Raw genomic sequence first — 25,176 nt, forward strand, 5'->3', positions numbered from 1 at the left:
TGTCTTGTACTTGACTCGACTCGAAGTCGAGTCAAGTACAAGACACTGAAGACGACCACACAGTTGTGGTCGAAATACGTATCTGCAAAGATTACGAAAATTAACTAGTGGAATTAAATGGACAGTACTTAATTCGTCTTAGACGGTTTAATACATTCCACTAAAAGAGCTTAATATATTTTTCTAGCAAAACAAGTTCGAAGCAATGTATGGTGAGGGCATTGACCCATCTGGCGACTCGAGAGTGCTGGTTCACCGTTGGAATCCTTTCGTTGTTTCTCATAATGTAAACAGATGGAATAACCCTCAGAAGACTGCTCTATGTATATGTTTTGCAAAATAATAAAGTTTGATTCGCTGCAAGCCAAAATAAAATATGGCCACTTCCCCCTGAAAATCAACATACTGAAATGTGACCAGTTGGGTCAAATGCCGTCAGAAGACAACCATTTGAACATGCCTTGCAAAATCATAAAGTTTGAGATGTCGCAAGCCAAAATACTTCAAACATGTTCCGTCTTAGAATTGTGGAATCACCCTCAATTGCACGGAACTAACCAGCATCACCGACTGTCTAGACTTGTCCCTCAGCAAACATTTTTTCAGGCAACAAGTTGAAAAAAAAACGAAGTGAAACCTTCAAAAGCTTGCTATCAACAAGCAGATCATCCTCTCTGTGATAGAGAACGACACGCCGGTCTGGGAAAGCTGAGAAAAAAACCAACATCTAAATCAGTAATGAGCTGAGGTTGAATTAAATAATCATTAAAATAGAGACGTAAAACACCATCATCTGAAACATCAAGGGGCTCAAAACAAATTCCTGCGAGTGATCATGAATGAATACCCCTCCCAGAAAATGGGCATCTGAGATGGTCACTGTCACTGTCTGGCCGGGATAAAAAAAATGAACGCTTTGGTAAGGTTATAAATCGGTTTAGGGTTCGTTGCTTGGTTTCTAACCAGCCCATGATTTGAGAGCTCATCATCAACTAAGTTATCTAATTCTTATTGCAAATTTATACTATAGATAGTAGTTTAGTTATCATATTTCAAACACATATGCCCCTCAAGCCCGGAATGGTAAATTTAATTTGAATTTAAAATATTATTAAATAACATTAACAAAAAATGAGATTCAAAGTTAATGAGCCAAACCGGTCAAGCACTTTAAATGTATGAAAAATTGCAAAACAAGAAATGCACATATGTAGTAAACATTGAATGTTATTACTACCGCAGGTTGATTGAATAGCAGCGGAAATTCTGTCAGATATCATTGAAAAATTAGTCGGAATTTTCCCAGCAGCACTATTCACGTTAATTTGATTGCTGCAATGCTGCAGTATCTCATAAAGGTACGAAAAAAATTGGGAATATGCGAGTGTTCCTATTCAAATTCCTCTTTGTTTCTCTTCCTCTTCAAATGGAAAGGGTCCGTTCACAAATTACATAACGCTTTAGGGGGTGGGGGTACCTGCCAGAGCGTTACAACCCACACAGATTTCAGAACTCTTTCATACAAAAAACGTTACGAGACGGTTGTGGGTGGGGGTTGAAAATGGTCAATTTTTGTAATTAGTGAATAAACTCAAAGTTTACAGAAGGCAGGTCGATTCAATCATTACAAAAATTGCCCTCCGCTCGTCCTTAAAAAAATGCTTTTCTATATCCATATTTTCAATGTCGACGTTTCCTAATGGAACTTTCCAATCTATACTTTCGTTTCTAATTCTGTCATAAAAATGTACGTTATATAGCTCATTATTAAAAATCATTTATCAGTATTGAGTTTATGACGTTGGACAACGTCTTACTCAAAGGTACTAGGTGTTAAATCAGAATCTAAAATTGGGGACCGTCACGAAATCATGTGAGATTTTGAACTTTAATGGAGCCTTTATATGTTGAAGGATTTTCGAGATTTATATATCAATCGGCTCCGCAACTCTTCAGCAATTTGTCATTTCAATGAAAGTTTTGATTATTGATGATAATCTATTGAAAAATTAAATTCTCGTCCTACCCAGTAAAAATATCAGAACAAACTAATCCCATTCATGCATTCCCAACACGGACATCAGAATGATGTAAGTTACGGGGCTCGTGACCCACCATTCCATTTTCTCCGGGCGAGTGGTCATGGAGAGCGGGAACAGAGAGCGCACAGAAGGATGGCGTTGGTAGCGGTCCTAGCTTTGTAGGGTGTCAGGCCATTTGACCGAATGCCGTCTGACCGAATGCCGTTTGGCCGAATGCCGTTTGGCCGAACGCCATTTGGCCGAATAGTTAAACAAATGACCTCAAATTACAAGTAGCAAAAAGTGAGAAATGAAACATGAGTAATGAGAAGTAAGAAGTGAAAAGTGAGATGTGAAAAGTGTGAAGAGAAAAGTGAACAGACAACTGAGAACAGAGAACTTCTTCCTTCTCTTTTCTTCTCCTTCTTTCTCCTTCGTCCTTCTTCTTCCTTCTCCTTCTCTCTCCTCCTTCTTCCTTCTTCCTTTTTTCTTTTCCTTCTTCCTCCTCTCTTTTTCTTTCTTCCTTCTTCATTCCTCTTTCTTTCTTCTTCCTTCTTCTTTCTTATTCCTCCTTCCTTCCCCCTTCTTCCTTCTTTCTACTTTCTTCATCCTTCATCTTTCTTCCTTCTTGCTTCTTCCTTCTTTCTTCTTCCTTCTTTCTTCTTCCTTCTTCCTTTTTTCTACTTTCTTTATCCTTCATCCTTCATCCTTCTTCCTTCTTCCTTCTTCCTTCTTCCTTCTTCCTTCTTCCTTCTTCCTTCTTCCTTCTTTCTTCTTTCTTCTTTCTTCTTCCTTCTTCCTTCTTTTTTCTTCCTTCTTTCTTCTTCCTTCTTCCTTCTTCTTTCTTTTTTCTTCCTTCTTTATTTTTCCTTCTTCATTCTTCTTCTATCTTCTATCTTCTTCCTTCTTCCTTCTTCCTTCCTCCTTCTTCCTTCTTCCTGCATCTTTCTTTCTTCTTCCTTCTTTCTTCTTCCTTCCTCTTTCTTCTTGCTTCCTTCTTTCTACTTCCTTCTTCCTTCTTACTTCTTCCTTCTTCCTTCTTCCGTCTTTCTTATTTCTTTTTCCTTCTTCCTTCTTTCTTCTTTCTTCTTCCTTTTTCCTACTTCCTTCTTCCTTCTTCCTACTTCCTTCTTCATTCTTCTTCTATTTTTTTTTCTTTCTTCTTCCTTCTTCCTTCTTCCATCTTCCTTCTTACTTCTTCCTTCTTCCTTCTTCCTTTTTCCTACTTCCTTCTTCCTTTTTCTTGCTTCCTTCTTTCTACTTCCTTCTACCTTCTTCTTTCTTCCTTCTTCCTTTATACTTTCTTCTTCCTCGATTCTTTCTTCTTTCTCTTTCCTTCTTCTTTCTCTTTCCTTCTTCTTTCTCCATTCTTCATTCAGAGAATTCAAACTATTCGGCCAAACGGCATTCGGCCAGATGGCGTTCGGCCAAATGACCCTTTCGGCCAAATGGCATTCGGCCAAACGACATTCGGCCGAACGACATTCGGCCAAACGGCATTCGGCCAAATGACCCTAAACCCATTGAAGGGGGTGGTTCCTGCATCTGTAGCAGTTAAGCGACAAACTATCGAGTGGCTATCGTCGGCGTCAGCGGCACTGCAATGAAATTTTCTGGCATGGTTCTGGATCTGGTTTTGTTGCAAGACCAATAAATTGGTTCTTTTCAGGGTCACAATTTTATACAAGGGAAGGTTGTTGTGTTGTTGTTCAAAGTGGAAAGCGCTTTGCAACGCCAGAAAATTGCCGTTCGTAGCAGAATCACGAGGGAGAGGCGCATCGGAGGGAGATGCTATAAATATTTATTCGCAAAGATAGCATCAGTGGACGCCAAGTGAAATTTTCTCAAGATATTGAAAATAAACCGATTCTCAGGATCACAATTTTGTGGAAGCGAAGGTTTAGTCGAGACGAATTTGGTTTAAAGAGCAAATTAAAATCGCTTAGTGACAGCAGTATGTTGCCGTCGGTAGTTAAATCACGAGCGCGTGTCAGAAGGAGAAGCTGCAAAAATGTATTCGCATGGATTCGAGTGATGATGATCGGCAATAACTCTTTTCACTTTTACTTTTAAAATCAAGTCGGTAATATCACTCTTCTAGTGATTATTGTGGCCCTGAAAAGGGCTTTTTGGTTTATTATATCAGTTTTAATCCGCTTCATTTCCTCAGCGACACCAAGCTAAATGTTACTCGGATGCTGTTGGCATGTGAGGAAATCGATCTATATAGGTAGATGTACTTTGATTTCCTCCGCCAGCGCTACCATGCAAGAGGAGGAGGAGGACGCTGCAGAAAATTATACAATACTTTTAGTTGACACTAAAATCGTAACCATAATGAACTACAATGCGTATTGTGTCCCTAGCAGCACACATGTTCCACTTAGGTTAATGCAACTCATATATAACCAGATTTAGTCACAAACAAGTTGCTGTAACCGATTTTGCCTGACTTTTGCTGCTCGGGGTTACAATAATATCCTTACGTTGTCCAACGTCTACCTTGCGGTCATGTCTTGTAAACAACCCGTCTGATTTTTTTCCGGAATTTTCATCAGAAAGATTTCTTTGGAAACTTCTTCAAAATTTCGTTTGAAAATTCTGCCATCGTAAATTCTCTACGAGCCAGGGTTCGTAATGCTCACTCAATCTCAGGAGCACATGATTTTCCCTCACGAAAGTTTTCGGGGAGAAATCACCTTTCGGGAAAGAAAAACAGCATGGAGAGTGATAACAATTTTTCGCTAGCTTCGATTGCCACTAAACGTTGGTTTGCTCTTTTTCTTTCATATTCGAGTCTTATCGTGACATCATCAATGCAAATGGTATTAGCTTATGTGGAACAAATAACTTATCGCTTCCATTCAGATAGCGTGGTGGTGTGGCTAAAGTAGGCGCATCCCAACAGCTATTATTGTTTCTATTCTGGGTTCGAATCCCGGCGCGGCCATACAATTGTGTAATTGTTCTGCGATAATTCTCGCGAAAAGTGAGTAAAAGGTAAAAGTAATGAAACGAAAAAGGAATTTCATCTAATAGGCAAGATGTTCGTTCATCTTCCAATGCTTATTCTAGAGAAAAGATTGATGGGTGAAAGATGATCCTCAACATAAACAACGAAACAAGATTTTCACTTGGCCCGAAAAACGCTTGCTTTGGTCTCATTGAAACGAAAAGTCGAAACTTTGCTCGTAGCACTTTTCATTTTTCATTTTCGTTTAAAGGTTTTGAAAATTAATCGTATTTAAATGAAATGTTAGCTAGAAAGCTATTTATTTTAATGCATTTAGCTTAGATGCCATAGAATGGTGGAAGAGTTCTGATCGTTTTCATTTTGAACGAGTCCCATTGTGCGGTCGTTGCACGTCTAGTCATTCTTCCGAACGAAGCCAGTGGTGCAATGTCGTCGTCCCAAATGCAGAGAGAGAGAGGACGGTGATTGTTTTACTTTTTTCCTCCACCGGTCGGTCGGTTAAAAATGCATCCAGTTTATAAAGGTTTTTAATTGAATTGCAAGTTGGTCAACTTGTGGCTCAGCGGTGGGTTTTTCGTTGGTGCCCTACCTCAAAATGATATACGTAACGCTGGTATGCACTGTGCATCGGACAGTGGAGTGTGCTGGCCCAAATGCAGTCTGTAGTCGCCGTGTGGCTGTTGCATCCGACGAACTTGAACCTAAATGCAGTTGGTGCCGTAGCAGTAGCCGATAGAAGGTTGAATTTGAAAAGCATGGAAAAAATACGATGTAAACGATGGAGCGAAAGAACCCAGCGTTAGATGGACGTTGAACGTCACTAGTTATAAGGGACAGGAAATATTTGCAGAGTAAAGTTATACCTTGTACCATTTGTATGCTTGTTATTGTGACACTAGAGCATAATGGAATTTAAAATGTGGGTTTCTAGTTTATTGGGATTTTCGATTTCGGATGTTTGGTGAAAACAATGAAAACTGTCTCGTGAAGAAAACTGTATAACAAAACCATTATTTATAAAAAATGTATTACTGTGTTTTGAAACTAACTAGGGGAACTGTCCCGATCTCCATCTAACTGAACATATATTCATCTCATAGCCAAACAAAAAAAATAAGGCGCCAATTTCTTTTTGACAACATACGTGCTCACTGCTGAAAAAAATCACAAAAATAAGAAATAAATCAAATACCTTTCCATTGTTTTGATTTTGATGGGATGAACATCGGAGCCATGAGATGAAATCCAGGAGCACTTCCCCTAGCTTTATCTCATTAATAAAACATAAAAAACTCGAACCCAAATCCAAACCTAAATCCAATATTTTGCTACTTTATCAGTTATACGAACTTATGCAATCAGCATACAGAATCTTTCTTTAGGTCATTATCTAGTTAAAGTTTGATGATTTGAACATACAGATGAAAAAAGAAGCGGGTAAGCCCGTCACATTATAAAATAACCCTTAATTTTGTTTTTTTTTAAATGAATTTTTCATAATTAATTGTACGGAAACGGCAGGTGTTACCGCCTGCCAGTTGCAATTTTGTTTACCCTTGTAAAACGACAGTATTAACATAATATTGGGTACCTTAATGCTTATGAAATCGAAAAAAAAGAAAAAATCGTACTCAGTTAAAAATTCTGAAATTTACACGCTATGGAAATATTTTAACTCAGATTTTTGTGTTTAATAGCTTTCAATTTTACATCCAAATTTTTCTTGTACGCAATATTGAATACATGCTCCATAGTAACGACGACCTGTAATTTTAAAAAGTGATGGAAAAATGAGTCGAATCGAACGGAGCCTTTTTGTTACATCAGATATGCTGTAACATTTTTATACTGTGTAGATTTTCTAGATCGGATCAACAAGCTGATCATAAGTATCTAGTAAGCAGGGTTTCAACTTTTCGTTTCAATGAGACCAAAGCAAGCGTTTCTCCGGCCAAGGGAGAATCTTTTTTCGTTGTTTATGTAGAGGATCATCTTTCACCTATCAATCTTTCTCTACAATTACCCTTGGATGATAGACGAAAATCTTGCCTATTAGATGAAAATCCTTTTTCGTTTCATCACTTTTACCCACTCACTCACTTTTCGCGAGAATTATCGCAGAACAATTACAAAATTGTATGGCTGCGCCGGGATTCGAACCCAGAATAGTAACAATAATAGCCGCAGGGATGCGCTTACTCTAGCCACACCACCACGCTATCTGTATGAAAGCATTAGGTTATTTGTTCTACATAAGCTACTACCATTTGCATTGAAGATGCCACGAAAAGACTCGAATATGAAAGAAAAAGAGCAAACCAACGTTTGGCGGCAATCGAAGTGAGCGAAAAATGGTTATCACTCTCTAGGCTGTTTATCTTTCCCGAAAAGCGATTTCTCCCCGAAAATTTTCGTGAGGGAGCATCCTGTGCTCCTGAGATTGAGTGAGCGGATCGAACCCTGCTAGTAAGTAGTAGTGACTAAAATAGAAAATTCCAATTGCTTATCGATAATAATCTTAAGTTTCAATGAAATTGACAAATTGCTGGAGAGTATCCGAGTCGGTTGATATATAAATCTTCAAAATCCGTCGAAAGATAAAGGCGCGCGTAACGCTCTCGATTTCCAAAAATCTAAATGACATCCAGTATAGTAAAGGGAGACGTAAGTCCTACGTCAAAAAACTTTTATTTCAAGACAAAATTTTCAAAACGACTTATCTGCTTTTGTAAACAAAAATTCAAACGACGATTTGACGAATCTGATAGCTCTCCCACGCAAACCAGCACCATCAACAGGTAGCGTTTGAAAATTTTGTCTTGATTTGTCATCATCAATCAACAAAATTTCTTAATACTATGGGCTTAGAAGTTGTTAAAATTTTCAATCGGGTATATAGGAAAAAATCCTTTTTGGGCATTATTCGATTTGCAGACCAAGTTCGGGGAATCTTGCAATGAGTATACACTAGGGTGGCTCAAATTAGTATGGGAAAAACTTTTTCCAATTTTTTTGATGGGCCGCCCTCTTATTCGGTTCTATTTGATGCCCTGATGCTCTGGACAAAATTTCAGCCAAATCGGTCAACGTTTGGGCGGTGCTAAACTCATTGGAAGTTTATATGGAAAAATGTATGCAGAAACATCCAAAAACAGTGAATTGCAGTTGGACGGCCCAACTTACGATGAAGAACTATGATACTCATTCAGAACTTGAAGAATTTAATACAGAATGTTATGCAAGAAACCGCGAGAAGATTAGAGTTTGCCCGGCTAAGTTATTAGTATTTCTCTGAAGTAGGGTTTGAGCAAATTTCGTTTCTTTTACCTTTGAAAAGAAATAAATTCACCCCTACAACACTCCAGTAAAATGGTAATATCTTTGCCTAATAAACTCTAATCTTCTCGCGGTTTTCAGCATAACATTTTGTATTTAATTCTACAAGAACTGAATGAGTATCATTGTTCTTGATCGTAAATTGTGCCGTTCAACTGCAAATCACTGTTTTTGGATGTTTCTGCATACATTTTTTCATATAAACTTTCAACGAGTTTAGCACCGCCCAAACGTTGACCGATTTGGCTGATTTTTTTCCCAGAGCATCAGGGCATCAAATAGAGCCGAATAAGAGGGCGGCCCATCAACAAATTTGAAAAAGTGTTTTTTGAGCCACCCTAGTATACACGAATGTGAAAATCAATGGATTGATAGCCGACTCCCAACTGGAAATACATCCAGGTAATATGTAGTAATGAATATCGATAGCGTTCCTACTTACAGGAAATAGTTTCTACCAAAACCATATCTTCCTAAGTTGGAGTCGTTACTTTATCTTCCCAACAAGGAGAGGGCAGTTAGTACCAGTCCGGCATCGCAGTTGACAATTCCAGCTTCCGCTGGGGAGATAATGCCATTACGTTGTAAACAGTTGTCCCCGAGAGTATACGAACGGGACGTTTACAATGAGCACTAATGCAGGTTCTAACGCTTCACTAGGTCTATGCGGCCTAATTTCGCCGAACGAGCTATCCGTTGGCTTGATCGCTTGTATGCTGTCTTATCGAACGTTCAACTCCGGTCGTTACCCAACGAAGAAAGAGGCAAAGTTTTACGGATGATATTTGCATATCTGTCGTCAATGCACGCTGGAAGTGGATTGCCCAATTATAATATATCTCAACCTCACAAGGCCCTAAAGCATGTCGATTATAATATTAATGGGCTTAGTCTATGAGAGTCTCGGCAATCCATTCGCAGAGACCAAACCAACGGTGGGTACTGGGATACAGACCGGGCCAGAAGTTAAACCCAGCATAGTCTTGCTTGGCAACGACGCATCTTCCCGCACGGCTAAGGAAGGCCTCTCAGAATATGTAGAAATAGTTTTCAAAAATTATGATGCTCAGGTGCAGGGCTACATTATATCTGACAGACGGGCCAGACATAATGAAGAGATTATCTAAGTTTACTTTGTTAAGGATACGTTTTTATGAATAATCTTTTATTTTTTCCTTTCGCCTTATACCGAGAAAACGTATTCATTTGGCTTTGTTTTTTTTTTTAATTTCTTTATTGAAGTGATTTTTTTTTAAATAATTGTAAAGCTTATCACTGCTTTCGCTTTGTACCGGTCAGCCGAATCCATTCAAAGAAGGCATTCCACCTCCCTTCGCCGAATACCGGGCAGGCGCGTTTTTTAAAGAAAGCATAATCAACACCTTTCGCTTCATACCGGGCAGACGCATCCATTTGAAGAAGGAGTTACCCTCCATTCACCTTATATAGGGCAGACGCGTTCTTTTAAAGAAGTCATTATCAACTCCTTTCGCCTTATTTAAGGCAAACGCATTAATTAAAAAAAAAAGCGTTACCCCTTTCGTCGCCTTATACCGGGCAGACTCAAATGAGCTGCACACAATTCATTACAGCACTTATTTGAGTGCTATAATGATAAATTAACATCAGAACAGTAGTTATATGCGGAGAATTAATATTCGAGTAACGCCTAACAATTTACTCTTTGTCATCATTATTTATTTATTTATTACCAGAAAGTCTTCTCCATTCACCTCGGTCCATGCACTTCCACCACGCAGTATGCGGAGGGTCCGCAAATCGCCCTCCGCCTGATCGATCCACCTTGCCCGCTGTGCACCTCGCCTTCTTGTTCTCGTCGGATCGTTGTCGAGAACCATTTTCACCGGATTACTGTCCGAAATTTTGGCTACGTGCCCGGCCCAAGGCAGTCTTCCGATTTTCGAGGTGGAACGATGGATGGTTCTCCCAACAGCTGATGCAACTCGTGGTTTATTCGCCTCCTCCGCGTACCGTCCGCCATCTGCATCCCACCATAGATGGTACGCAGCACTTTCCTTTCGAAAACTCCCAGTGCGCGTTGGTCCTCCAGGAGCATCGTCCAGGTCTCATGTCCGTAGAGAACTACCGGTCTAATAAGCGTTTTGTGGATAGTCAGTTTGGTACGGCGGTGAACTCTATTCGATCGGAGCGTTTTGCGGAGTCCAAAGTACGTACGATTCCCTGCCATGATGCGTCTCAGAATTTCTTTGCTGGTATCGTTATCGGCGGTCACCAGTGAGCCCAAGTACACGAATTCTTCAACCACCTCGATTTCGTCACCACCGATAGAAACTCGTGGTGGGTGGCTTACATTGACCTCTCTTGAGCCTCTTCCTATCATGTACTTCGTCTTCGACGTGTTGATGACTAGTCCAATCCGTTTAGCTTCGCTTTTCAGTCTAATGTAGGCTTCCTCCATCCTCTCAAAGTCACGTGCCATGATATCTATTTCGTCGGCAAACCAAATAACTGGACGGACTTGACTGAAAATCGTACCACTCGTGTCAATCCCTGCTCTTCGTATTACTCCCTCCAAAGCGATGTTGAATAGCAGACACGAAAGACCATCACCTTGCCGTAACCCTCTGCGCGTTTCGAAGGGACTTGAGAATGCCCCTGAAACTCGAACTACGCACATCACCCGATCCATCGTCGCCTTGATCAACCGTATCAGTTTATCCAGAAATCCGTTTTCGTGCATTAGCTGCCATAGCTGGTCCTGATCGATTGTATCATATGCGGCTTTGAAGTCGATAATAGAGATGTCGCAAATTAATCGATTACTTCGATTAATCGATTCATCGTTGTGATAATCGATTAATTTTGAATCGATTATTACCCAACGATTAATCGATTCAATAATCGAGATGAATCGTGAGTAATCGATTAGTTACTAATCGATTAATCAGAATTTTACGACATCATAAGGATGTCGAAAATTAATTGATTATTTCGATTAATCGATTCATCGTTGTGATAATCGATTAATTTTTAATCGATTACTATACAATGATTAATCGATTCAATAATCGACAAGAATCAAGAGTAATCGATTAGTAACTAATCGATCAATCGGGATTTTACGACATCTCTAGTCGATAAATAGATGATGTGTGGGCACGTTGTATTTGCGACATTTCCGTTCACCCATAAATCCCGCCTGGTACTGCCCCACGAGCTCTCTTGCAATTGGTGTGAGTCGGCAGCATAAAATTTGGGAGAGTACCTCGTAGACGGCGTTCAGCAATGTGATTGCACGGTTTAAACAGCTCTCCTGGTAGTTGGTCAACTACAGGGGCTTTGTTGTTTTTCAGCCGGCCGATCTCCTCTTGGATTTCCTGGATATTCAGAGCCGGAAGTCGCATGTCCTGCGTGCGTGCTCCTAGGTTCATTACCATACCGCCACCCTTGTCTGTCATATCACCATTCACGTGCTCTTCTTAGTGCTGCCGCCACATTTGGATCACCTCACGCTCGTTTGTAATAAGGTTCCCGTTTATGTCATTACACTTATTGGGCTGTGGCACGTGGCCCTTACGTGAACGGTTCAACTTCTCATAGAACTTTCGTGCGTTATTAGCGCGGTACAGTTCCTCCGTCTCTTCACGGTCTCGATCTTCCCTTTGGCGCTTTTTCCTCCGGAAAATCAAGTTTTGTCTGTTCCGCGCTCGTTTGTATCGTGCCTCGTGCGTTTTATACACCGTCGAGAGTTTTGAGCGCAGACATACTGCAACGAGGTAGTGGTCGGATTCAATACTCGCACTGCGGTTAGTGCGTCCGTTCGTGATGTCGGAGAAGAATTTACTTAATTTATTTTAATAACGTTGTCGATTTGGTTTTCCGTTACTTGATTAGGTAATTTTCATGAGGCCTTATGGATATTCTTGCGGGGGAAGAAAGTGCTTCGGATCACCATTACGCGGGAGGCTGCAAAGTTTATGCATCGTTGGCCGTTGTCGTTCGATATAGTATGCAGACTATCCGGTCTGATGACCGGTCTATACATTTCCTCCCTTCCTACCTGAGCGTTCATGTTACCGATAACGATTTTGACGTCCCGCAGTGGGCATCCATCGTATGTCTACTCAAGCTGTACATAGAACGCTTCTTTCTCGTCATCGGGTCTCCCTTCGTGTGGGCTGTGCACGTTGTTGATGCTATAGTTGAAGAATCTGCCTTTTATCCTCAGCTTGCACATCCATAAAAAAGTAATAAAAAATTGCACATCCTTGCGTTGATTGGCTGCCACACAATCGCGTGTTGGCCCATCTTTCCCAGCACTATGAAGCCGGTTCCCAGCTCGTTGGTGGTGCCACAACTTTGGTAGAAGGTAGCCGCTCGATGCCCGCTTTTCCACACTTTCTGTCATGTCCAGCAGATTTACTGCAGCGCTACGACGTCAAAGTTGTGGGGATGTAATTCATCGTAGATTATCCTGTCGCAACCTGCGAATCCATGCGACTTGCAGTTCCATCTTCCAAGCTTCAAATCGTGATCCTTTATTCGTCGCCTAGGTTGTTGCCGATTGTATCGAGTCGTATTATCTTCTATGTCGTTCGTAATGGTTGTTTTTAAAGGCGGCTTATTGGGCCTGCGCAAACTTCCTGTCTCGTCGGAGGGCCGTCGTGTCAGGGCTGTTTGGCGTCCCACCTAACACCATGACTTGGGCTTGTGCGCTTTGAGCGCTTTGACCCGGACACAATATGAATCATTTGCCTTGCATGCTCTGATATTTTTTAGAATACATTGCTATTTTTGTAATCGGAGTTAGATTTTCCAATATTTTAATAAAATCAGAAACTACGATAGCAAAAAAACGAAATTTGCTGTAGAAATAATGCAAAATTACGAAATGAAAAGTTAGTAACAAAATTGTTTTCTTTTTATTTAGCTGACAATTTTTTTTTCGGATCTTTGTCATTATTATCTCCGACAAAAACAAAGCTTTCTCGTTGGTTCTCTTTTGTCGCTTTTTTCGCATGCGCGTTTCAGAAAAAATGATTCCCTGGTTACATGACTATATTTTGCTGAATTAGCTCGTGGAAGTGCTCAAATGTGTATTCTTTGCGCCTAGTAATAAATGAAATAGTTTGATAAACATGACTTCAAAATTTTCAAAAGCAGGTTCATCTTGGCTTGTCGAAATATGCAATGTGGCACTATAACATGAAATCTGATTGCTCTCTGCAGCATCATGAATTAATGCCTATTCTCATTTCGGCCGGGCCGGACCGGGGCCGGGGTGAGAAAGCTTTCGAATTTATGCTGGGATATTTGCCAGTACACATTGCGCCGGGTTATCCCGGCCGGGTGAATTGTATACACGCACACTAATAATATTCGAATAGAAAACGAACGTCAAATTAAATTAACGAAAACAAAACAACTTTATCGATCCACATAAAGGCGATGGTGCCTTTCTCGAAAATTATAAAATGTAATGAGAAAAGCAGTTTGGTGGGGTCGAAATCGCGCTTTAGAGAGACAGATTTATTAGTTTCATCAATTCGCATTTATTTGAATTCAATTTAATGCAATGGAATGTTCGAGGGAATGTTCTGATATCCACATAAAAGTGAATTCAATTATTCCACAAAGAACACATCTTTATTAAAAGACTCCTCTGGGAATTCCTCCCAAATTTCTCTGATAATTCTTCTTGAGAAAATTCCGCTGGAAATACTTTCATTAATTCCTTTTTTGAGTATTTATCCGGGAATTTCTCTGGTAGATATTCCGAAAATTCATATGGAAATTCTTCCTAAATTTCTCTGGCATCTGCTCCAGAAATTCCTTCGAGCATTCTTGAAATGTCTCCTTAAATTCCTGTATTTCTCCGAGAACTCCACTGGGATTCTCCTGGTATTCCTTCCAGAATTAACGAAGGAATTACCGCAATAATTCCCAGATTTTCCGAAGGAATTCCCAAGAGAATTCTCAGAGTAATTTGGTAAAATTTTCAGATCAAATACAATTTGAGAAGAATCCCTGAAAGAATTCGTCTGAAAACCACTCTTACTATTTTCTCTAGGAATTCTTGCTGAGTTTTTCTGGCATTAGCTCCGAGAATTCCTTCCAAAACTCCAAAATTTATCATAGAAATTTTTCAAGAACTGCACGGGGAATTTTTCGGGAATATCTCTGGAATAATTCTTAACCTTCTGTCTGTGCTCAAAAAAACTTACGTTGTCTGTGCTCTGGGGTCAAATTGACCCCAAATTGAAATTGATATAACTTTTTTAATATTTGGCCAATTTTGGATTTTTGGGGCTGTTTTGAAAGATAATTTAATCGTTACCAAAGATTGCCTATTGGTGGGCGGGTACATCGCGGGGAGGGGTTTTAGTGAACAAGGGTATAAAACAGTGATTTTTTATGATTATTTTACTTATATCCGAAAATCCTTCCCATTTTGAACTGCACCTTTTTTTAAAAAGGCTATGCAGGAAGGCATGTGCTTGGCATGAGGCGTTTATAAGTTTAGAACTCGGCCGCCAGGAGGTGGTATATTTGAATTCATTATTTTAGACTACTCAAGATATTCTGGTATATAGAATTCTCCTCAGTGTAAATATTCTTATCGCACAAATTTAAAAATGGAAAGAAGTGCTCATTATATTGAGCACCGCTTTGTAGTGCTAGACATCCTGAACAATGTTGCCGAATACAACTTGGGTGTAGGTATGAGGGATCTTAAGCTAAAGCAATATTTCATATATGCAAGAATATTGCAAGTACACTAGCGTCGCCTATTTGTAAATTTCCTAATTATTTATTTCGTTACATGGCAGTCTATTCCCACCAGACGAGCTTTGTTACAGACGTCATCTTCACAAATTTCAAAATTTAGCGATAAGAATATTTACAATGAGGAAAATTCCATATATCGGAGTTACTTGAGTAGTCTAAAATAATGAATTCAAATATACCGCCACCTAGCGACCAAGCGCTAAACTAATCAATGCCTCATGTCAAAGCACACGCCTTCCTGCATAACCTTTTTGAAAAGGTGCAGTTCAAAATGGGTAGGATTTTCAGATATAATAAAATAAGCATGAAAAATCACTGTTTTTGTACCCTTTTTTACGGAAACCCCTCCCAGCGATGTACCCGCCCACCTATAGTCAATCTTTTGTAACGACCTGAAAGATGATTAAATTATCTTTCGAAACAGCCCCAAAAATCCAAAATTGGCCGAACATTAAAATAGTTATAGCAAATTCAATTTGGGGTCAATTTGACCCCAGAGCACAGACAACGTAAGTTTTTTTGGAAAAAGGACACTGTAGCCCATATTTTCAAGATTTTTCAAGCGAATTTGCACATAGGAGACAGATCTCGGCGAGTTTCACCAAACTACCAAAAATTAGGAGAATCGGTTGAAAACTAAAAAAATGGCAGCCACTCAAAGTGGCCTGGGGTCATATTGACCCCAGAGCACAGACAAAAGGTTAAAGGAATTCCCGGACAAGTTTGCGAAAAAAATTCAGGAGGAATTCCTAGAATTTTCAAGGGAACTTTAAGAATTTCCGAAGGAATTCTCAGAAGAATTTATCTTCGCAGAAGAATTTAGTAAGAATTTTCAGAGCAAAGAAATTTTCCCAAAGGAATTCCCGAAGAAATTTCCAAAGAAGTTCCTAGAGGAATTCCCAAAGGAATTCCCGAAAGAAATTCAGAGAAATTCCCAAAGGAATTTTCCAAAGGAATTTTCCAAAGGAATTCCCAGAGGAAATCCCAAAAGTATTCCCAGAGAATTTCCCGAAGGACTTCCCAGAAAAATTCTCAAAGGAATTCCCAAAGGCATTCCAGAGAAATTCCCAAAGGCATTCCAGAGAAATTCCCAAAGGAATTCCAAAAGGAATTCTCAGAGGAATTTCCAGAGAAATTTCCAGAGGAATTCACGGAGGAATTCCCAAAGGAATTCCCAGTGGAATTCCCAAACGAATATCCAAAGGAATTCTTAAAGGAATTCCCAAAGAAAATCCCAAAGGAATTCCCGTAGGAAATCCCGGAGAAATTCCTGGACGAATTTCTGGAGGAATTTCCAGAAAAATTCCTGGAGAAATTTCCGGAGGAATTCCTCGAGGAATTTCCGGAGGAATTCCTGGAGGAATTTCCGGAGGAATTCTTGGAGGAATTTCCGGGGGAATTCCTGGAGGAATTTCCGGGGGAATTCCTGGAGGAATTTCTTGAGGAATTTCTGGAGGAATTTACGGAGGAATTCCTGGAGGAACTTACGGAGGCTTTCCTGGAGAAATTTCAAGTAGATTTTCCGGAGGAATACCCGGAGAGATTACCAGATAAATTTCTGGAGGAATTCCGGGAGGAATTTCTGGCGGAATTCCGGGAAGAATAACTAGAGGAAATCCTTGGAGGAATTCCGAGAATAATTTTCGGTGGAATCCCTGGAAAAATGATGGAGGTATTTCTTGAAAAATTAGCGAAAGAAATCTTGGAGGAATATTCGAAGAAATTCCTGGAAGAATTTCCGAAGGAATTCCTAGAAGAATTTTTAGAAGAATTTCTGAAAGGATTCCTGAAGGAATTCCTGTAGGCCTTTCCGGAGGAATTCGACGGTTCATTTCCGGAAGAAATCCTGAAGAAATTTCCAGAGGGATTCGTGGAGAAATTTCCAGAAGAATCAATAAAAGAATTCCTGAGGAAACTCTCGAAGGAATTTCTAAGAGACCTTCTAGAAAAATTCTTAATGGAGCTCCCGGAAGACTTTCTGGTGGATATCCTCGAAGAATTCCTGGAAAGATTAGAGGAGGAATTCCCAGAGGCATTCACGGGAAAATTCTTGGAGGTGTTTTCGGAGGAATTGTTGGAATAATTGCAGGAAATTCGATCAAGGGAACTCCTGGAAAAATTCCAGCAGCAAATCTCAGAGGATTTTCTGGAGATATTTCCTGGCGAATTTATGAAAAAAAATCTTGAGAGAACTCGCGGAAGTCTTTCTGGTGGAATTCCAGGAGGGATGCCAAGAGAGATTCCAGGATAAATTCCCGGAGGCACTTGCGGAAAAAATCTTGTTATTGGGGGAGTTGTCAGGGAAATTATAGAAAGAATTCCTGGAGGAATGTTTGATGGAAGACCCGGAAGAATTCCAAGAGGAATTGCTGTAAGTGTTCGTAGAAAAATTTATAGAAGTATTTCCGGAGAAATTGCCGGAGACTCGTTGAAGTAATTCTCGGCGGAATTTTTCAAATGATTGTCGAAGAACTTGCTGCAGGAATTGCGCTTTATGGGAATTGGCAAGAATGATCATGAAGATTAAACTAGACTATACAATTTTGGTACAACTTGTGCTAAAAAAATCATCTTTTTGCAACTAGTTGCACAAACTACTATTGTATGTTACTTTATATTATATGAATTATCTCTTTTTCATCTGATTTCAGATATATCGCGAATTCATCTTCTACTCTCACATAGCTCGACAGAAGCTAATCAAATTGAGAAGCCGATGTTCAAAGAACCTACATTCTCCAGCATACCGTAACAGTGTAATAGCTCATAATTTAGTGGAAGCGTAAATAAAATCCGTGGTGCGTATTTTATGTGACAGGCATTGGTATTTTTGCATTTTGACTGGCGAGGAAAATACAAACAGAGTTACTTCCGTAAGAATCAAATAATAAAGTCACGGACACTTTTGACGGAAGTCCAGCAATTGGATTAATGACATAAAAATAGCTCACGTGGTACGCTATGTAGGTACTGGGGTCTAATATTCTTCCAGTCCGGTTCTTATGGAAGGGGAAATCAGTTAATAAGTTGTGAAGATTTCGTTCCGGGTGCAGTGTTAGACGACCTTGCATGGCGATGGAGATATGGAAGATCAAACTGTTCCGGTTCGGCGAATTTGATTAATACTATAAGGTAAAGTCGCACGCACCGTCGAGTTGAATGAAAATCAGCGACCAAATACAGTTCGAAAAACTGGAGCACAGCGGGGGAAGAAGATGTTGCCGCCGGTTTGCCAAGTTGCGACCTGTGAAAATGAGCGTTCCATCGTCGTCAGTCGCGGCAGGGCTAAAATTAGACAGTGGCATAAATTATGTAAAGTGTGCGGCTGCAGTCCAAAATAACGCGTCGATCGAGCCAATTTATCGCCCGAACTGCAAATCCCACAGTCGAGCGCCAGTTTTGCTGGAGAACTCGCTCGATAGTAGCAGCAACAACGGTAGCATTAGCATAAGTGGTCCCAGTGGTGACGACCTACTACAACAAGTACAGCAGAAGCGGCAGCAGTATCCAGAAAACTACAACAGCAGTCCCCAAAGTAGACCTCGGGGTCGTCGTCGCGGACGTCGACGGCCAAAGTGTGTCTGGATGTGGCGGCGCTGGTTCAACTCCCTTCCTTCCTTGGTTTCCTCTCTTCTAGTTTCCGTTCCCGCCAAACCATCCATCCATTCGTCACAGCTGCGAGCGCAGCAAAAGAGATGCAAATCCCAGAACTCCTACCGCCAAATTGGAGGCTGTAGCACCGGCAGCGGCATCATCGTTAGCGGCAGTGTTGCTAGAAATGTGCTAGAAGAAAAAGAAGAAGAAGAAGAAAATGGTAATCCCAGTGCGTTGATGGGTGATAGTGATTGTGAAAGTAGTGATTATAGCAGCAGCAGTGTCCGCAGCAGAAGGCAGCGATGGAAGCGGTCAGCGGCGCGGAGTTGTCACCAATCGTCGACAACATCGGTGCTGGGCCGTATCCTCGGTGGCATCGATGTGAAGTTGGTGCTGGTGATTATGGTGCTAATTGGCGTTATTGATTACTCGGAAGGTAATTTTCTTTGCTATTAGCTATATCTCATTATCCATATGTTTGTTCATGTCCCTATGCATGGTCACACGATATGTTTGCACTTTGCAGCTTATGATTACAGGGGACTAGCTAATGAGGCAAATAAGTAGGTAATTGAAAACGAGATGGATGGATGAATAAATATGACACTTGAGATTGCATTGAGAAGGTGACGTTGAAAACATTGTCTGTGGTTAGGAACGAGAAGTATAGCATCACCGCATGCAGAGGCTTAGCTTTGAATCACCTCGTTTTGCCTTGCTAAATCTTATGAACTTTTTGAAGCATATAAAAAGTTGAGTAAATTATACGATTGCCGTTGCTATTCGTGAAAAAACCTGTTAAGCATATCACGTTTTGTAATTTTTTTATTCCATGGAAAGCACGAGTCAGTTCGATGAGATAGGAATACGAAACTGCTTCTCCGATAGCTGTCCATGAAAATGTATCTAGAAAGATGTAAAATAGTCATGTTTTGTTATCACAACACCAATGCGCTTTCATATGATGCCTCAAATTGCTAGATACTTGTAGTATTGGAGTGCACGTGTACAGAGTTTTGCATGGTCAGAACTACGCGTTATTGTTTTTACTTGGATGGAAAATATATATCTCAGAAGCATGACACCTACCTGAGCTTTTGGAATCTACTTACGGAATGCACTTGGTCAGCTATATTTAAAATAAAATCTCCAGGTGGAATCGCTGGTTTAGAAGGAAATAATTGAACTTCTTTAGAATTCTAATACCATCATACTACTACGAAAAGAAAAGCATAATATCGCATTTCGAGGAAAAGTATATAATTTGAAAAAAGTGAATCAATAGTCAGTAATAAACCCAGAAATATAAAAATAAAACTCATGGCATTAAGAGAGAGAAAAATATGCAGAAGACATCATTTCTTAGTCAACATTAACATAGCTCTGAGAATTCGAATTGACTTGGTATTAAATCAACTAACGAGATGCCAATAAATGTCAATCTTAGAAATCTGAAATAAAATGCATAATGCTTGAGATTTATTGTTTAAATGATCATATCGAGTTAAACACCGCATTTCAACGTACTTTTTGTTCAATATGTACAAATGAAAAGTAAGAATAAATGATATCACAGTTCACCATTTCATATCAGAAAGACGAAACATGATCAACCTGTGGTGTTCAGTGAAGTGCACGTCATGGTGCCAGCGTGTAACCACGCGACGACCGATGACGACCCGTTCATCAGGTGCGGGAGGACGCCATCCGGAATCGTGGTTTACACTTTTTTTTTATTATTTTAATTATTTTGCTCAACGGGTCGAACCGACCGACCTGGTGCAATTTCCACCTTCCTGTTTTCCTTTTTTCTCTCGGTTTATCGCGTTCGGGTTTGGCGTGCACTTCGAGTGTTTGTTCGTTGCACTCTTGTCGCAAACGTTACTTGCCAACAACGCCGCTCAGGCAGGCAGTACCAGTCAGTGCCCAGTGGGGTTGGCTCAGGCAGGAAGGAGAATGCCCGTGTGTCGCTCCTTTATGGCCGCGTGCCGATATTTTCCCTCTTCTTAGGAGTGTTCATCTTGAAATTTTACGCGAAACGGAATAAGAGGCCAGAGGTGTGTGCGCCGCAAGTTGCATGTGCAACGGAGAGTGCAACGACTGACAGACTGCAAAGCGCGACGCATATTGTGCAGTGAATTAAATCCAACTACAAAACGAACGGTGCGGTGACGATGACTGAGCCACGCGAGTGCTCTCACAGTTAAAAATCACTTGGGGAAACTCTATGAAGAGGACCTGTCGTCGTGGAAGGGTGGACACTATCTCTATCGTCGTAATAATTCTCCACCCCTTCTTGCCTCAGCTGAAACTGGTGCCAATGTTTATTTGCCAAGTTTTATTACACGCGAGAGTGGCATCGTCCCCACTTTGGGACCATTATTGTCGTAGAGAAGCCACTTATTATTTACCGTCATTCTTGGGGATGTCATATCGCCGGAGAGATTTTTATGGACCTCCAAGTGGGGTGCCCACCGTCCAAGTAACGTGCTGTGTGCCCACAGTCGTGCCTCGCAGAAATATGATGTTTGAACATCAATTAAGGTTCATTGTCTGGTTGGGTTAGTTCTGCAAGCGCAGAGGCAATACCAGAACCATAAAATGATACGTGCCACTTTGAGAAATTTTACAATCTTCTGCGAACACCTTTTACACTGGCTGTAATTACACCAAATCTATTGAAATCAACGATTAAATCGGCGACGATCGTTTCGAACCGGTTCTCGGCGCCGACCTCAATCTGCATCGAATCATCACCAAACGACATTATCATTATCGTCGCGCATGTTCACTACAAATTGCATTGAAAAAAATCAAGATGTTCAGTTGAGGTAATTGAAAGAAAACGGCCAATCGGTGGCTGACTGCTTACGTACGGGTTGTGGCCCTGCTGCTTAGTAATAAGCTTGAGCGCTATATGCGACTGTTTGCCGGTCTCTGGAAAAGTGAGAATTCAGAAAAAAAAACTAGCAACCTACTGCACAAACAGATCGTTTGCAGGAAAAATTGAGAAAAGTTTCCACTCCTTTCGAAAACAAGCGAATAAATCAAAATGTGTTTGACTGGAGTTGTAAGTCATCGTAATCGGTGCATGAGCGGAGATTTATCGACAATCCTATGGTGATGTAATAGTTAACTCGATTTTTTAATATTAAATATTTGAACCACTTTTCTAGGCATAATTTTACTAGTTAGCAATCATTTAACTAAAATATGAACTATGAGAAGTGCTTTTAAAAACTTAAAGTCGCAAAAATGAAATCCTATAAGTTCTAAAAAAATTACCAGATGGCAGCTAGCCGAAGGTTTCAAATATTTCCGACCAGTATAGAAATGATGGTAGATGGAAATAATAAACATGAAATTTTCCTAAATAATGCAAAATTTCTTTAAGCGCATGAGAACTTCTCAAAAACCAATAAAGTATTAGAAATTCTAAACGAAAAAAATAAATTAAAAAAGAATAATTTTAATAAAAAAAATTCAATTGAAAAAAAAGAATTTTAATAAAAACCCTGATTAATCCATCAAGCGGTGTGGGGGCCTTTCTCGTGCAAAAAAATAGGTATAAAAATATAATTGAGTATTTTTTTGCGTGTTTTGGGCATAAAAAATAGTATTTTGGCTCAATCAAAGTTAATTGCCTATTTCCGGGGATTAAACCACCCGACTTGGACGTTAATTTACAATGTTATGAAAACTCATATGTGAATATGTACGTTATGTGGAAGATATTGATTTGGAAAATGTTAGAGGTAACCACTTCCCTTCCCTTCTTTTCCTTCGACGGAGGTCCTTCGTAGCTTAGTTGGTTAAAGCACCAGTCTAGCGTACTGTAGGGTTCGAGTCCCATCGAAGGGAATGTGGTTACCTCCAATACATTTTCCAAATCAATATCTTTCACATAACGTACATATTCACATATAAGTTTTCATAACATTGTAAAGTATTTTGGCCATAACTTCTGATCCCATAGTCCGATCTGGCCAATTTTCAATAGCAAACAATGGAAGACACAAGATTTCCCGTCGAATGGTGCAAGCAATTCAGACAATGCTAAGTTCCGAAAAGTGTGTCTACAAAACTTGTACACATACACACATACACATACATACATACGCACATACAGACATCGGGCTGCGAAATGGTGAGTTGACATCTGGGAATGAGCGACCTACACAGCTCTGGTCCTCACAAGTTCCAATCTCACGATTCTACGAGTCTCTCGATGACAATTGACCGCCAGCTAAGGGTTTTGTACTTAGCTGGTAGTGCAGTAAGGGCACTGTTGTCCTTCTGACATCAGCTTGAGTGAGGGGGTGCTACCAAGGGGACCATCGTCCCTAACCCCTAATCCCAAGACGTTAAGCGACCCGTGCCGAGGGGATGCATAGCCACCCAAGCAACACCTCTTGTTTCTCAGCGAGTAACAACAACTGTGGTGTGACTTACTAAAGGTCTGACGTATGCACAACGCGTCGTATTTGAGGCATTCCACGGGGGCATGTCAGTCGATCCTGAGCGACCATTTCGAAAATATTTGAAACTCTGCACAGTTTTTCAATTTCATCTAAATCGTCATTTTTCGATATCAAATCTTCATATTGAGTCACGACTAACTTTTCAAAAGGGTGTATGTGAAAATGGTTCAAAAATATTTAAAAAGCTGCACAGCAAAAACGGAATGTTCGATTGTTATGATTTTTTCAGCAAAGTTAGACAACTAAATGGTGATTCTTAAGAAAATGTGCACAGTAAAAAAATTTTTGCCTTTAAAAATATCATTTTGTCACAAAAACTCAAATATCTCAAAACCCTATCTTTTTCGAACGTATTTTTTTAGGAAAACGGTCCATTATATTAGCTATCTACCATAAAAATTTGGTGATGGTAAACTAATAAACAAAAAGTTATGACATTTCAAACATTTCACAATTTTCAAATTTAGTAAAAAAATTTTTTCTGTGTAAGTTATTTCGAGAATTGCAGTTTGATGCAGATTTTATTGTTAAGGGACGTGATTTAAACAAGTTGTTTTCATGATATTTTGATTTAATTATTCATAGCATCTATAAGAAACTTAGACACGATCCAGTGTTGTGATCAAAAGTATTGATAGTGTCATAATTTTCATTGCACGTGACTGGCGAAAAATTCTTTTAATAGTGTTGAAACCTGTTGATAATAACGTTGATAGAAACATATCAGAAATTACTATGTCTGAAACTTGATTATGCATATGTACAACATGTGATAGATTTAGTTCGGAAAAGGTATTGGAGGGTAACCGCCCCTTCGGTGGGGTTTGATCCCACGACCCCAGTTCGCATGACAGGTGCTTTCCCTACTAAGCTACGAAGGACCTCCGTCGTCCACCGCAGCTTAGCGGGTACTGATGAAACCAAATTCCCAGCACCAGGTACCAGCCGATCTCTCGCAATACATTTTCAGAACTAACTCTCTCAAATGTATTTTTGTACACAATGTCAACCAAGTAGGATGAGTATTTAATATTGTCCGGCTCCTACACACTTGCTTCATCAGCAACGGCGCTCAATGAAGTAGGGTTGTGTGAGGTGTGCCAGTTTGGTCGTCAGATCCCAACACGACCACACAAGCGAAGAGAGATCGCCACTCGAGATCAGTACATTCAAAGTTAATTGCCTATATGCCGGGTATTAAGCCACCCGGAGTGGAAATTAATTACTATGTCTGAAACTTGATTATGCATATGTACAACATGTGATAGATTTAGTTCGGAAAAGGTATTGGAGGGTAACCGCCCCTTCGGTGGGGTTTGATCCCACGACCCCAGTTCGCATGACAGGTGCTTTCCCTACTAAGCTACGAAGGACCTCCGTCGTCCACCGCAGCTTAGCGGGTACTGATGAAACCAAATTCCCAGCACCAGGTACCAGCCGATCTCTCGCAATACATTTTCAGAACTAACTCTCTCAAATGTATTTTTGTTAGTTCTGAGAGAGTTCTGAGAGAGTTAGTTCTGAAAATGTATTGCGAGAGATCGGCTGGTACCTGGTGCTGGGAATTTGGTTTCATCAGTACCCGCTAAGCTGCGGTGGACGACGGAGGTCCTTCGTAGCTTAGTAGGGAAAGCACCTGTCATGCGAACTGGGGTCGTGGGATCAAACCCCACCGAAGGGGCGGTTACCCTCCAATACCTTTTCCGAACTAAATCTATCACATGTTGTACATATGCATAATCAAGTTTCAGACATAGTAATTAATTTCCACTCCGGGTGGCTTAATACCCGGCATATAGGCAATTAACTTTGAATGTACTGATATCAGAAATGTTATTTTTAAGACAAAAGCTGCAAAATCAAAGATTTATATACACGTGTACGTCTATAGTTTACCTGCAAAAAATATACCTCTTAGAGAATAGACTTTATGATCGGGAGGAAACGGGTATCTTCAACAACAACAAATGCATGATAGGTACATACCATGACAATGCTC

General features: G+C 40.2%; 1 protein-coding gene across 2 annotated transcripts in view; it reads left to right on the forward strand.

Annotated features, from left to right (window-relative positions):
• LOC134209478 (uncharacterized) overlaps window positions 1-25,176 on the forward strand; it is a 355,913-nt gene that overhangs the window by 56,592 nt on the left and 274,145 nt on the right. For both annotated transcript variants that reach the window (XM_062685461.1, XM_062685462.1), the window contains exon 2: window positions 17,754-19,132. In XM_062685461.1, coding sequence (XP_062541445.1) covers window positions 18,262-19,132 — 871 coding nt within the window. In that variant the 5' untranslated portion in view covers window positions 17,754-18,261. The remainder of the gene's footprint in view (window positions 1-17,753; window positions 19,133-25,176) is intronic.

The sequence above is a fragment of the Armigeres subalbatus genome, chromosome 2 (genome assembly GCF_024139115.2).
Source record: "Armigeres subalbatus isolate Guangzhou_Male chromosome 2, GZ_Asu_2, whole genome shotgun sequence".
In the NCBI taxonomy this organism is placed as follows: domain Eukaryota; kingdom Metazoa; phylum Arthropoda; class Insecta; order Diptera; family Culicidae; genus Armigeres; species Armigeres subalbatus.